The sequence below is a fragment of the Heteronotia binoei genome, chromosome 5 (assembly GCF_032191835.1).
Source record: "Heteronotia binoei isolate CCM8104 ecotype False Entrance Well chromosome 5, APGP_CSIRO_Hbin_v1, whole genome shotgun sequence".
In the NCBI taxonomy this organism is placed as follows: Eukaryota; Metazoa; Chordata; class Lepidosauria; order Squamata; family Gekkonidae; genus Heteronotia; species Heteronotia binoei.
Window position 1 is genome coordinate 24,867,788 of NC_083227.1, and position 13,897 is coordinate 24,881,684.

At 48.0% G+C, this 13,897-nt stretch overlaps 1 protein-coding gene across 1 annotated transcript; it reads left to right on the forward strand.

Moving 5' to 3' along the window:
• The first annotated feature begins 1,287 nt into the window (after window positions 1-1,287).
• Window positions 1,288-10,462, forward strand: LOC132571255 (zinc finger protein 436-like). Its single transcript, XM_060238000.1, has 4 exons — window positions 1,288-1,416; window positions 4,653-5,312; window positions 7,103-7,223; window positions 8,689-10,462. Exons 2-4 carry the CDS (start codon window positions 4,659-4,661, stop codon window positions 10,041-10,043), a joined length of 2,130 nt encoding a protein of 709 aa, XP_060093983.1. The 5' UTR covers window positions 1,288-1,416; window positions 4,653-4,658; the 3' UTR covers window positions 10,044-10,462.
• Window positions 10,463-13,897: the final 3,435 nt, after the last annotated feature.

Here is a 13,897-nt window from a genome sequence, read left to right on the forward strand (position 1 = left end):
TTACATACCATACCTCATGTGCCCATTCCTCCATACTTGGCACAAATGACTGCTTCCATGACTGTTCCTGTAAACTGTGAGAAAAGCTTCAGCATTTCTTCAGTCTTCAAAGGGCCCATAAGAGAACCCATACAAGATAGAAGGTGGTTGGGTGCTCAAACGGTGGTAACATTTTCAGCTGCATGCCACCTTTTCTGTCAGTCACAGGAAGATTTGTAATGGAGAGAAACTGCACAGTGTTTGGACTATGAGGGAAACACTTTCAGCAGTGGCTGGCATTCTAGCAAGTGCAAAAAATTCCTGACAGGAGTGAAACCACACAGCTGTTTGGACTGAGGGAAAAGTCCGCTGCTCATGCCATTGCTGCTCAAACCATTGATAAGCCATAAGAGAATTCATACAAAAGGGAAAAAAAAAACGATACAGGCTCAGAAATGCTTCAGGTTGAGCCTCCATGTAAGTACAAGAATATTGTAATGAAGCAGAGTGGTTTTCTTTGTGAAGGGCAAGATTTAAATCCAGGAGTGCCTCAGAAACCCAAGAGATTCCCAGGATATAAGTTTTGGAGAGTCAAAGTTCCCTTTGGCTATGTTGTAATGCTGTCTTTTGACCAGTTGCTCTCTCTGTGCAGCCTACCTTGCAGGGAGGTGGTTGGGAAGAAAAAAAATGGATGGGAAAATCTTGAATGCTGCTCTGAACTCCTAAGGGAATGGATGGAATAAGAAAATAAGCAGGGCTTTTATGTTGTAGCAGGAACTCCTTTGCATATTAGGCCACACCCCTCTGATATAGCCAATCCTCCTGGGGATTATAGTAAGCTCTATACTAAGAGCACTGTAAGCTCTTGGAGGATTGGCTACATCAAGGGGGTGTGACCTAATATGCTAAGAAGTTCCAGCTACAAAAAAGCTCTCTGAGATTCTTCTTCTTCTTCGAGTTCACCCTCCCAAGCTGCCATTTCCTCCAGTGGACCTGACCTCTGTAGTCTGCAGATCAGTTGTGATTTTAAGAGAGCTCCAGGCTCCACCTGGACGTTGGCAACCTTACTTCCTCCCCCACACAAATTCTGGCCATTGTCGCTTGTTGCCCGCGTTCAGGGATTCTCTTCTCCCCTTTAATTCCTGGGGTTTTGTAGGTAGCCTTTGGCTGCTCATAGATCCAAGTGGGCAGTTCTGAACCGGTAGCTAAGGGTTAAAAAACCCAAGCTTGGGTTCCTAGAGAGGGGACGAGGTCTTGGAGTGGCAAGGCTGGGGGCTGTGTGAGGCAGGAATAGATATGTTACTTCCTGGCCAGCCCTCTTGGAGGAGGACTTGGTGTGTGCGTTAATTTTCTTCTTGTGGATTTGCTGCACAGTATTTGCCCATAAACCATCCAGAGGGATTGTGAGGCAGTGCTACCCTGCGCACTGTGAAGAAGGTAACTGTGTAGTTCTGCATTTTTCCAGCTGGTGGAAAGATCCTGGAAAGGGGTCGGTAGCGTTGCCAAATGAACCAGCGGTCAAGGGGTGGGGTTGCCAAGCCGAGGCTGGGAAACTACTGGAGATTTTAGCGTGGAGCCTGGGGAGGGCAGAGACCTCAGTGGGGTCCAGTGCCTTGGAGTCCACCCTCAAAAGCATCCATTTTCTCCAAGGGAACTGATCTCTGGAGATAAGCTGTAATATTTCTGGGGGATCCCCAGGTCCCACCTGGAGGTTGGCATTTCTAGGAGGGAGAGGGGATCTAAATCCCCAGTTTGGGGGCAGGGTACTTGCATGAAACAGTCAGGGTGGGGGAAAATAGAGGGCAAATAAGCCCAGGGAAGTGAAGGGGGGGGGTTTCATTGACTGAGGGGTGGCATTATAGAGGTTTACAAGATTATGCACGGGGTAGAAAAGGCAGAGAAAGAAATACTTGTCTCCCTTGCTCACAATGCAAAAACTCGTGAGCACTCAATGAAATTGCTGAGTAGTCGGGTTAGAATGGATAAAAGGAAGTAGTTCTTCACCCAAAGGGTGATTAACAAGTTGTAGCCACTGCCACAGGAGGTGGCAGTGGCTACAAGCATAGACAGCTTCAAGAGGGGATTGGATAAACATATGGAGCAGAGGTCCATCAGTGGCTATTAGCCACAGCGTATTGTTGGAACTCTCTGTCTGGGGCAGTGATACTCTGTATTCTTGCTGCTTTGGGGAGGCAACAGTGGGTGGGCTTCTAGTGTCCTGGCCCCGCTGGTGGACCTCCTGATGGCACCTGGGTTCTTTTGGCCACTGTGTGACACAGAGTGTTGGAATGGATGGGCCGTTGGCCTGATCCAACATGGCTTCTCTTGTATTCTTATGTTCTTTTCTGCTCCTTGTCTGAGAAGCTGCGATTTCCCCCAATGCCTTCTTCTGGGCCACTGTTAATGCCTCATCCAATACGTGACTCAGTGGCAGAGCATCTGCTTGGCATGCCCAAAGGTCCCTCATTTCAGTCCCAGGCATCTCTAGTTAAAAAGATTGGGTGATGTGAAAGCTCTCCTCGGAGAGCAGTTGCCAGGTTTACAAGATCATCCATGTAGACCAAGGATCTGACTCAGTTATGAGTGTTTGCTTCCCGTAAAATGTGAGGGTCGCAGACAGGAGAGAGCAGCTCTTAAGAAAAGCAGCTGCTAGTCCAGGAGGAGGCAGGCATGGGGATACACAGGCCTTGAATTCAGCAAGAGCTCACAGAAGCGCAGCTCCTGAACCTTTCTGATGGCCTCCCTCCTCCTCACCACCTACCTTCTCCATTGAATAGTAGGTGCAGCTGCATAACAATCCCTGGATTAAGAGAGCAGCCAGCCAGCCAGCTACCAGGGGCTTTGCCATGCCTCCAGCAGCCCTCATTAACCCCTGGAGAAGCCTGTGCCACCCTTTCTCCACTTCTTATGTGATTTTGGGCAGTGAGTGGCTTGCTGCCCTTTTGACTGGGGGAGGGGGCGGCCAAAGAGAGCCCCAGGTGAGCAAGGCCTGCTTGAGAGGTGGTGAGCTTTCCTTCATTGGAGGTTTTTAAACATAGGCTAGATGGTCATCTGACAACAATAAGGATCCTGTGAATTTAGGGGGAGGTACGTATATGTGAGTTTCCTGCATTGTGCAGGAGATTGGGCTAGATGACCCTGGAGGTCCCTTCCAACTCTATGATTCTAAGACCTCTAGCCAGCCCAAGCAGGCCTTGCTTGCCCAGGGTTCTCCTTTCTTCCATTGGGTTGTTTTTGACTGGAGGGGGGGCAGCATATTCGAATGAGCTCCACAACCTATTTTTCTACAAAACAACCCATGGGGGTACTGAAGAAGGACAGGCTGCCAGTATCCTCATCCTCCAAACAGTTGGACCTGGGAGATTTGGGTGAAGATCCGTGAAGTTCACAGAGTGACTTTGGGCTTGTCTTTGTCTGACATAGCCTTCCTCACAGGGTTGCTGTGAGAACAGAGATGAGTTTGCCACCCAGAGCCCTTTAAAGGAAGGGCAGGGTTAAACACAGTGACAGACCAAGATAGGTAGCTGTGTTAGTCTGTCTTTAGAAAGAAAAACAAAGAAGGGAAAGAAACTTAACCCAAAAACTGGAGTAAGAAACCTAAAAGGTTAATATGCAATTAAAGGACCGAACATTAAAAACAAAGTGTAAAAAAATCATAAATCAACATACATGTATTTATTGTAGAAAGCTAAAACCATTTAAGGGCCCATCATAAGCCTCTATCCTATCTAAAATCATAAAACCTCAATGGGAACCCACTCAACTTGACCTGACACGTTTCGACCTAAATTGGTCTTCTTCAGAGGTCAGAAAGGTAAGTACACATATTGGCTCATAATACACACAACTCTTGGCACATAGGCTCTGACTTTACTTGATCAATTCTGGACCATGTGGCATACAAAAAAACACTGAATGCTATAGGTATGCTCTTGATTAAGACATAAGGCTGTAGAACAAGAGGCCTCAAGAATATCTCTGAAGCAGCCGCCCTGAGCCTGCTTCGGCGGGGAGGGCGGGATATAAATAAAATGTTGATTGATTGTTGATTGATCTCTAAGCCTTTGTCACTTCACTAAATTTCCTTGTGGTCCAGCATTGTTCTATTGTTTTATTCTGTTTTGTATTATGAGCCAATATGTGTACTTAGCTTTCTGACCTCTGAAGAAGACCAATTTAGGTCGAAACATGTCAGGTCAAGTTGAGTGGGTTCCCATTATGGTTTTATGATTTTGCATAGGATAGAGGCTTATGATGGGCCCTTAAATGGTTTTAGCTTTCTACAATAAATACATATATGTTGATTTATGATTTTTTTACACTTTGTTTTTAATGTTCGGCCCTTTAATTGCATATTAGTCTGTCTTTAGCCATAGAAAAGAGTGAGAGTCCAGGATCACCTTAAAGACTAACAAAATTTGTGGCAGGGGAGGAGCTTTCGTTAGTTACTGCTCACTTCTTCAGATGACTGAGCAGTGCCTCACAAAAGCTCATACCCTCAAATTAGGCGCAGAAATGTGCCTAAAATGAAGCGTCAACTTGTTGGGGGAATTTTAAACTCCAAAACTAGAATTTCGAAATCCGAACGTTTCAGCTTTTAGAATATTAAACTATAATACTCAGGTTTTAAAAGAGCACTTTTCTTTCAGTTCTCTCTGTTTGATTCTTGACAGGACAAAATGGCCGCTGAGTGGAAGGAGGCCTCCTCCCTGGCTTTCCCATTCCAACTGGTGGGGTTGCAGCATCAGATGAAGCAGGAACTGGACGAGGGAACGCCCCACTTCTGGGGGTCGCAGGACTGCCAGTTGGCAGCACCGATTCTTACAGCCAGACATGGAGATCCGGGAGCATCACTGTGGGGTGACAGTGATGTCTCTTGCTCAGTTGCTTCCAGCCAGTGGCTCGGAAGGCACGAGGCCATGGAATGCTTGCAAGTCTGCAATGAAGATACCCAAGAGATGAAGAGAGAGGCCTGCAGAAGACTGGAGCGCAGAGATGGAGGCGAATGTAAGCCAGTGAAGGAGAAGACCTGCAAAGAGGATGCCCTTGAGACAAAGCGCCATCATTTCAGGGGCTTCCACTACCACGAAGCTGAAGGGCCGCGAGCAGTTTGCAACCGACTTCGGGAACTCTGCCGGCAATGGCTGCAGCCAGAGAGGAACACCCTGGAGCAGGTCTTGGAGCTGCTGATTTTGGAGCAGTTCCTGGCCATCCTGCCATCCGAACTGCAGGCCTGGATCCGAGAGTATGGCCCAGAGACCAGTTGCCAGGCTGTTGCCCTGGCTGAGGATTTCCTGCTGAGGCAGCAAGAGACCGAGAGCTGGGGAAAGCAGGTGAGGGCAGAACCTTTTCCATGCAGCTGATTTAACTCCTCCAATTTTGGCAGCTGTACACCAGTTTGTGGCTTCTCCCTGACTTTTCTGAGAGATGAAATGGAGGGAGGATGCTGCGACTACTACAGACATGGGAAGCTGCCTAGGGTTGCCAAGTCCAGTTCAAGAAATAGCTGGAGACTTTGGGGGTGGGGCAAGCAGGCCTCAGATTCAGTGGGAGCTCACAGGAGAGCAGCTCCTGCACCTTTCTGAGAGTTCCACCTCCTCCTTCTGAGAGTTCCACCTCCTTGTCCATTGAATAGTAGGTGCAGCTGCATAACAATCCCTGGATGAGCTCCACCACCTATTTTTCTACAAAATGACCGCGGACAAGCATATCTGAACTCCAAAGGGAGTTCTGGCCATCACATTTAAAGAGATCGCAAACCTTTTAAATACCTTCCCTCCCTTAGCAATAATGAAGAATAGGGGCACCTTCTTTTGGGGCTCATAGAATTGGACCCCTTGGTCCAATCCTTTTGAAACTTGGAGAGTGTTTTGAGGAGAGGCACTGGACACTATGCTGAAAATGTGGTGGCTCTACCTCAAAAAACAGTCCCCCGGAGCCCCAGATACTCGCAGATCAATTCACCATCATACCCTGTGGGAATCAGTCTCCATAGAGAATAATGGAGCGCCCAGCAGACATTTCCCTCCCTGCCACCTGCGTTCTGATGACCCTGAAGTGGAGGAAGGGCCTCCAAATCAGGGGATCCCCTGCTCCCACCTGGAGATTGGCAACTCTAGCTGCCTTACACCAAGCTGAACTTTTGGTCCCGCTAGCTTAGAAACTAAACCAGGGGCCCCCAAAATGGTGCCCATGAGTGCCATTGAGCCTGCCAACACTTTACCTGGTGCTGGCCAAGTATTTTCAGTAGGGTTGCCAGGTCCCCTCAGGTTGCTGGTGTGGGGATTTTGGCAGGGAGGGGGGGCGTTGCAGAGGTGGGTGGGAACATTACACAAAGTCCCTGATACAATTAGCAATGCTTGGCTTTTGGGGCAAAATTCTGATTTTTTTTTTATTGCCTCAAAACCATAGAGTTTTGCCCCAAAAGCAGAGTGTCACCATTCTACGTTCCACCATGATAACATCACTTCTGTGTGATGCCATTGCATCACGGTGGTGCTTGGGAGTGTGGTTTCCCTGGATCATGATGGGCTGGAGCCTGTGAAAGTGTGGGAAGCCCCACCCAGACCTGGGGTCTGGCAACTCTACTTTTCAGAAAGTGGGAGGGGGACAACTTCTGATTGGTCATTGAAGATATGATTGTGCAGATTGTGTGTCACCTGTACTTGGGCTTACTAAGTGAGTGTGTGTGGCTCCACCTCTCACAGCAGCCATTGTGCCTTGCTGCCTTTCCTGTGGCAGCCATTTTGTGAATGCGCCCACCATCCTATACCCAGAATTCCACAAGCTCAAAAAAAGTGGGGACCCCTGGGCTAAACGAAACACACAAGAACTTTGTAAAGTTCCTGAGTACTTTTATTTCTTTTTTCCCCATTCCATTTTTTTTTTGGCTTCAATGGGCCCGGCGGTGTTACCATTTGTCTTTCTGTGCGGGGTTGCTAACCAGCACCATAGTTCCCAGGGCCTCAGGATTGAAAACTGGTTCTGAGCTTGGCTTCAGCATCTGAGCACTATCATCCTCTCTGTGGGAAAGCCAAGAACTGAATTTTAGAACTTCCTGGGCCTGATTATCACCTGATGCCTCTCACTTTGCTCTGAGTGGGATACTCCTGGCTGTTTTCAGGCACAGACCCAGCGGACCTCCCCGAGTCTCCTTGAAGTAGAGCAGGCTCTGTTGGATATCAAGGTGGAAGAGCTCGGCAAGGAGTCCCAGCAGGAGGGCGATGGAGATGCCGACTCTGTGGGTGAGGGCTCTTTTTTCTTCCTCGTACTATTGTATGCCTGGATGGGCCAGGCTAGCCTAATCTCGTCAGATCTTGGAAGTTGAGCAGGGTCAGCTCTGGTTAATATTTGTGTGGCAGAACACTAAGGAAGCCCAGGGTTGCTATGCAGGGGCTGGCAATGGCCAACCGCCTCCCATCTTGGAAGCTAAGGAGGGGCAGCCCTGGTTAGCCCTTGGATAAAAAGGTATAGGTCGTCCCCTGTGCAAGCACCAGTCGTTTCCAACTCTGGGGTGACGTCGCATCACGACGTTTTCTTGGCAGACGTTTTACAGGGTGGTTTGCCATTGCCTTCCCCAGTCATCTACTCCCAGCAAGCTGGGTACTCATTTTACCAACCTCAGAAGGATGGAAGGCTGAGTAAACCTTGAGCCGGCTACCTGCACCCAGCTTCTGCCAGGATCGAACTCTGGTTGTGAGCAGAGCCTGGACTGCAGTACTGCAGCTTACCACTCTGCTATGGGGCTCCTATAGCCCTTGGATGGGAAAACCACTAAGGAAGCCCAGGGTTTTTATGCAGAGGCAGGCAATGGTAAACCACCTCAGATCTTGGAAGCTAAGCCCTGGTTACACCTCGGATGAGAAACGACTAAGGAAGCCCAGGGTTGTTATGAGGAGGCAGGCAGTAGCCAGCCACCTCAAGATCTCAGAAGCTAAACAAGGTCAGTCCTTGGAAGGGAAACCAATAAGGAAGCCCAGGGTTGCTATGCAGAGGCAGGAAATGGCAAATCAGCTCAGATCTTGGAAGCTTAGCGGGGTCAGCCCTGGTTAATCCTTGTATGGGAGACCACCAAGGAAGTTCAGGATTGCTATGCAGAGACAGGCAACGGCAAACCACCTTTGTTGGTCTCTTGCCTGGAAAACCCAATGATCCTGGGGCTGCCATTTAATGGCACATTTATTATTACGCGGGCTTTTTGTGTAGGAAAGGCCCAGCAGGAACTCATTTGCATATTAGACCACATCCCCTGGTGTCACCATTATTTCACACAGAAACTCATTTGCATATTAGGCCACATCCCCTAACATCACCACTGTTTCACACAGGGCTTTTTTTGTAGAAAAAAGCCCAGCAGGAACTTATTTCCATATTAGGCCACACCCCCTGATGTCACCATTGTTTCATGCAGGGCTTTTTTGTAGAAAAAGCCCAGCAGGAACACATTTGTGTATTAGGCCACACCCCCTGATGCAAGCCAGCCGGAACTGCGTTCCTGTGCGTTCGTGCTCAAAAAAAAGTCCCGATTATGGCAACCAGAACCAGAATTTAAGACCTAATAATGATCACTTGCCAACCTCACACCATGATTTGTGGAGCAACATGTTTCAGACAAGTGTTCTTTAACCACAATTAGTGAAATTAAACCATGGTTTTCTGTGACATGTGCATGGAACCACAATATCCATGTGTCTTGGTTTATTTTCACAGGGGACAGACTGGCATGGGAGACCAATGAGGAGGAGAAGCCAAACCTTGAAGTTTCAGAACAACTGGGACCATCTACAGACATCACGGAAAGGCTTTCTTGGCATCCAATGAGTGGTGAGATGTCTGGAAACAGGCACGTGGCACGAATTGAACCAAGAAATGCCCCTGAAAAACAGGACAGTAACTTTGTTCCTTGTTGGGGAGCTGCCAAGGACTTTGGTGATGCCAGTGAGGGGGAAATCCTCACAAGTGAGCTTCAGAATTCGTATCCAGTGGGCAAGATGAGCATCCATCAAATGATAGATCCTCTTGCACATGAGAGAATCCAGGCAGGCAAAAAGTTGTATGAATGTTTGGACTGTGGGAAGATTTTCAGTGTAAGGTCCATGCTTGTGGCGCATGAAAGAAGACACATGGAGGAGAAGCCATACCCCTGTTCACACTGTGGGAAGAGTTTTGGCATGAGCTCAGACCTCACCAGGCACTCTCGAACCCACACAGGGGAGAAGCCATACAAGTGCTCGGAGTGTGGGAAGTCCTTCTGGCAGAGCTGTTCCTTAAGCAGCCACTTAAAGACTCACATTTGTGCAAACCTTTTTAAATGTTTGCAGTGTGGGAAAAGTTTCGGCAGCAGAGCAGAGCTGCTCAGGCACGAGAGGTCCCACGTGGGTGAGGAGCTCCATAAATGCTCCAATTGCGGGAGAAGCTTCAGCCACATTTCGCAGCTCCTGGTCCACAAGAGAATCCACACGGGTGAGAAACCATACAAATGCCTCGAGTGCGGGAAGATCTTCAGCATAATCTCGCTCCTTAGGGGGCATCAGAGGAAACATTCCGGCGAGAAGCCATATAAATGCTCGAACTGTGGGAAAACGTTCAGTGGAAAATCCAACCTTAATAGACACTGGAGAATCCACACCGGGGAAAGGCCTTTCAAGTGCTCCTTTTGTGGGAAAAGTTTCTGCATGAGTTCAGACCTTATTGCTCATGAGAGAATCCACACTGGACACAAACCCTACGAGTGTCTGGACTGCGGGAAAACCTTTAGTCAAAAGCAGCACTTGACTAGCCACCAGAGGACCCACACAGGAGAAAAGCCGTACGTTTGTTCACACTGCGGCAAAGGCTTCAGCGTGAGCTCCAACCTCAACACCCACGAACGGACCCACACAGGAGTGAGGCCTTTTAAATGTTCTGACTGTGGGAAGTCCTTCAGTCAGAAATCACATCTCATCAGCCACCAGAGAATCCACACTGGCGAAAAGCCCTATTTCTGCAGGGACTGCGGGAAAAGTTTTGGCTCCAGTTCCAACCTGATGGCCCACATGCGAATCCACTGTGGGGAGAAAACATAACAGTGTTTGGAAACAGGGTTTTGTTTTGGTTTTTGTGTGTGGAGGGGGAATATTCCTCAGATTCACTGCTTTAAAATTTACATGGACATTTGAACCTGCATTCTCATAAGCAGAATCGGTTTTACCTTTCCCCTGCCAATATTCCTAATGGATTTAGGTTGGGCTTTTTTTGGAGCAGGAACTCCGTTACATATTAGGCCACACCTAATGTAGCCAATCTTCCAAGAGCTTACAGACTTTTCTTACAGGGCCTACTGTAAGCTCTTGGAGGATTGGCTACATCAGGGGTGTGTGGCCTAATATGCAAAGGAGTTCCTGCTGCAAACCACCCCCTGGGTTTAGGCATTTTTGGGGGGTGGGGAGAGATAATAGGAAAATCAAATACCAAAAGTATTTTGTTCGATAAACTGGTACTTAACAGACGTGGATGCATTTGGGTAGTCATGTTAGTCTGAAGAATAATAGTGGCCATTAAATAAAATGAATAATAAAAATGGCCAGAAAATAGATTCAGGTGGGTAGCCGTGTTAGTCTGAAGCCGCAAACGTTTCTACTGGAAAGCTGTGTCGCATCTTGTCATCTGAAGGATTTGCCATTGTGTTCTCTTTTCTGCTTTTTATCAGACCCTGTTGAACTTGGAACTTGACCAAGACACACACACACACGGCAAAAGAGTCTGGGCCAAAAATACCTTTTCCAGGAGACAGCAGCAAGGGTTGGCCATGTGCTAAGCAGTAGCAGCGAAGAGATTTGCGTTCTCGGTTTTGGAAGCGAGATCTGATCTGCCTGAGATCCCTTGTCAGGGTTGGCTGAGACAAAAACTGGCCCAAGGTCTAGGGTTGCTAAGTCTAACTCAGATAATATCTGGGGACTTCTAGGTGGGGGACTTTGGGGTTGGAGCCAGGAGACTTTCCCTAAAACAAATAAATAAAAAGCAGTGCAGTTCCCCTAAATACAGTCTTCCTTTCCTCACTCAAGCAGCTGCAAATCATCTCTCTCTCTCTCGCACACACACACACACAACAGAGAAGCAAAAATAAAACAGTTTGCAATCCAACACTCGTGTGGTCTCACTGGGAAAATTTACTCATGAGTTGCTGAACTTCCAGTAACACTGGGAAACCAAAGGTTCAAGTTTACCCTTTACTATTCAAACGATCTTTGAAAAGCTTGTGCAACAATTTAGGGTCTGGGCTGCTTTCACAGCTACTAGGGGCAGCCACGTTGTTCTGCCTGCTCACCCCGCCCCCCATCAGCCTTAAAGACACAGACACACCATCCAAAAAGAAAGCCTTAATTGTAAGCTTTTTCCTAGCATTCTGAAGGGGAAAGACACATGGTAGCTGTGGGGGTGGCGCTTCCCCCCGCTGGCCAGCTGACTGAGGGTGGGAAGGCGCCTGGGAAAGTGGGAGAAACCCTGCTGGGACCTGGGGATTGGCAAGCCTACCAAGGTCATCCTGTCAACGTCAGAGCAAGCCAGCTTTTGAATCCACATCCACTCTAACCCAGGGGTCTCCCATGTGGTAACCAAGCCAAGGCACCCAACAAGTGTTTTTAGAGGGAAGGTGTGTCTCTTCCGCAGCAGGGCTTCCAATTGGCCCCTGAAAATCCAATTGAATAGACAGATTTGTTTCTCTCACTCCTTTTCCCCAATGTTATTTCTTACATGACCCCTCTTTTGCCCTGCACTTCCTCCAGGTGATTGCTTCCACTTCCTGTGGCAGCTATCTTGGGGTTATCCCCACCACTCTGTGTCAGAATTCCAAAGGCTCAAAAACATTAGAGACCCCGCTGTAGCCATGGCAACATCCCATGATTAGTTAATTTGGGCTCAATAAAAATTTTTGTGAGCAAGTAACCTGCTTCTGAGGCTCCCAAGTGATAAAAAATCCTAAGCAGCATCATACCCTGCTTCAGTCTAATGAAGCAAAATGGTTTTAGACAGGGCTTTAGACAAGTCCTATGAAGAAAGGTTGAAGGAGCTGGTCATGTTTAGCCTGGAGAGGAAGCAGCTGAGAGGTGATATGATCACTATCTTCAAGTATTTGAAGGGCTGTCATCTAGAGAATGGTATGGAATTGTTTTCTGTGGCCCCAGAAGGTAGGACCAGAACCAATGAGTTGAAATTAAATCAAGAGTTTTCGGCTCAACATTAGGAAGAACTTCCTGACCGTTAGAGCGATTCCTCAGTGGAACAGGCTTCCTCAGGAGGTGGTGGGCTCTCCTTCCTTGGAGGTTTTTAAACAGAGGCTAGATGGCCATCTGACAGCAATGAAGATCCTATGAATTTAGGGGGAGGTGTTTGTGAGTTTCCTGCATTGTGCACTAGATGGACTAGATGACCCTGGAGGTCGCTTCCAGCTCTATGATTCTAGGACTTTTTTTGCAGCAGGAACTTCCTTGCATATTAGGCCACACACCCCTGATGTAGCCAGTCCTCCTGGAACTTACAGTAGACCCTGTTCTAAGAGCCCTGTAAGCTCTTGGAGGATTGGCTGCATCAGGGGTGTGGGGCCTAATATGCAAAGGGGTTCCTGGTTTTAGAAGAAGAGTTGGATTTATACCCCGCCCTTCACCTGGAGTCTCAGAGCATTTTACAGTCTCCTTCCCTTCCTCTCCTCACAACAGACATAGGGTTGCCAATCCCCAGGTGGGGGCAGGGGATCCCCCGGTTTGGAGGTCCTCCTCCCACTTCAGGGTCATCAGAAAGTGTGGGGGGGCGGGGGAATGTCTGCTGGGCACTCCATTATTCCCTATGGAGACCCATTCCCATAGGGTATAATGAGGAATTGATCCGCTGGTATCTGGGGCTCTGAGGGACCTGTCTTTTGAGGTAGAGGCACCAAATTTGCAGCATAGCATCCCGTGCCTTTCCCCAAAACACCCAAGTTTCAAAAGGATTGAACCAGGGGGTCCAATTCTATGAGCCCCCAAAAAGGTGCCCCTATCCTTCATTATTTCCAGTAGAGGGAAGGCATTTAAAAGGTGTGCAGTCCCTTTAAATGTGATGGCCAGAATTCCTTTTGGAGTCAATTATGCTTGTCACAGCCTTGCTCCTGGCTCCACCCCCAAAGTCCCCAGATGTTTCTTGAATTGCACTTGGCAACCCTAGCTGAGAGTACCCTTTTGAGAACTGTGAATAACCCAAGGCCACCCACCAGCTGCATTTGGAGGAGTGAGGAATCAAAGCTATCTTTCCAGATTAGAATCCACCATTCTTAACCATTGCAGCACACTGGCTCTGGGTGTGACTTTGTTTAGGATTGTGCTGTGTGTTTTCCAGGGCGGGGGAAATAACCCAGTAGTAATTTGGAGCCAGCTGGTTGGGTTACAATGAATTAACATGACCAAAGTCCATACAAATATTTTATTTCAGAGTAATAAAACTGCACATTCTTGACCTGCTGTGTCCCAGCACGCTCTGCTAGGAGAATGCAATCAGGTAGCAATAAAGCCGTCATTTTTGCAATCTGCCCTCAAATGCTAAAAGAGAATGCAAAGGAGAATACTGCAAAATGCAGTTGAGGGAATACGTGGTTTTTAACATCATCGAGTAAAGCATCAAGAGCATAGATACTAGACTTCAAATTGCCTGGCGGGAAATTGTTTCAGAGTACTGCATTGCAAGAGAGAGCTTTTTGCCTGAAGGAGGCAATGGTTATTGTTAAGAGATCAACTTTGCAAAAATGGGAACTCTTAAGAAAAAGAGAAAAAGTGTGTGTGTGTGGAGGGCCGGGGTGGGGGTGGGGCTAGAGATGGGAAGGCCTCAACCTCTACCCTGTTGTTGGCTGTCCAGAGGAACTGGTTGGCTGCAGTGCAAGAAAGGATGCTGAACCAGATGGACTATTGGTCAG

Excerpts from the sequence above, each read along its gene's own strand:
- LOC132571255 (XM_060238000.1), top strand. The coding sequence starts at position 4,659 with ATGGCCGCTGAGTGGAAGGAGGCCTCCTCCCTGGCTTTCCCATTCCAA. Across the intron at positions 5,313-7,102 it reads CCGAGAGCTGGGGAAAGCAG|GCACAGACCCAGCGGACCTC; the intron begins GTGAGGGCAGAA and ends GGCTGTTTTCAG. Across the intron at positions 7,224-8,688 it reads TGGAGATGCCGACTCTGTGG|GGGACAGACTGGCATGGGAG; the intron begins GTGAGGGCTCTT and ends TTATTTTCACAG.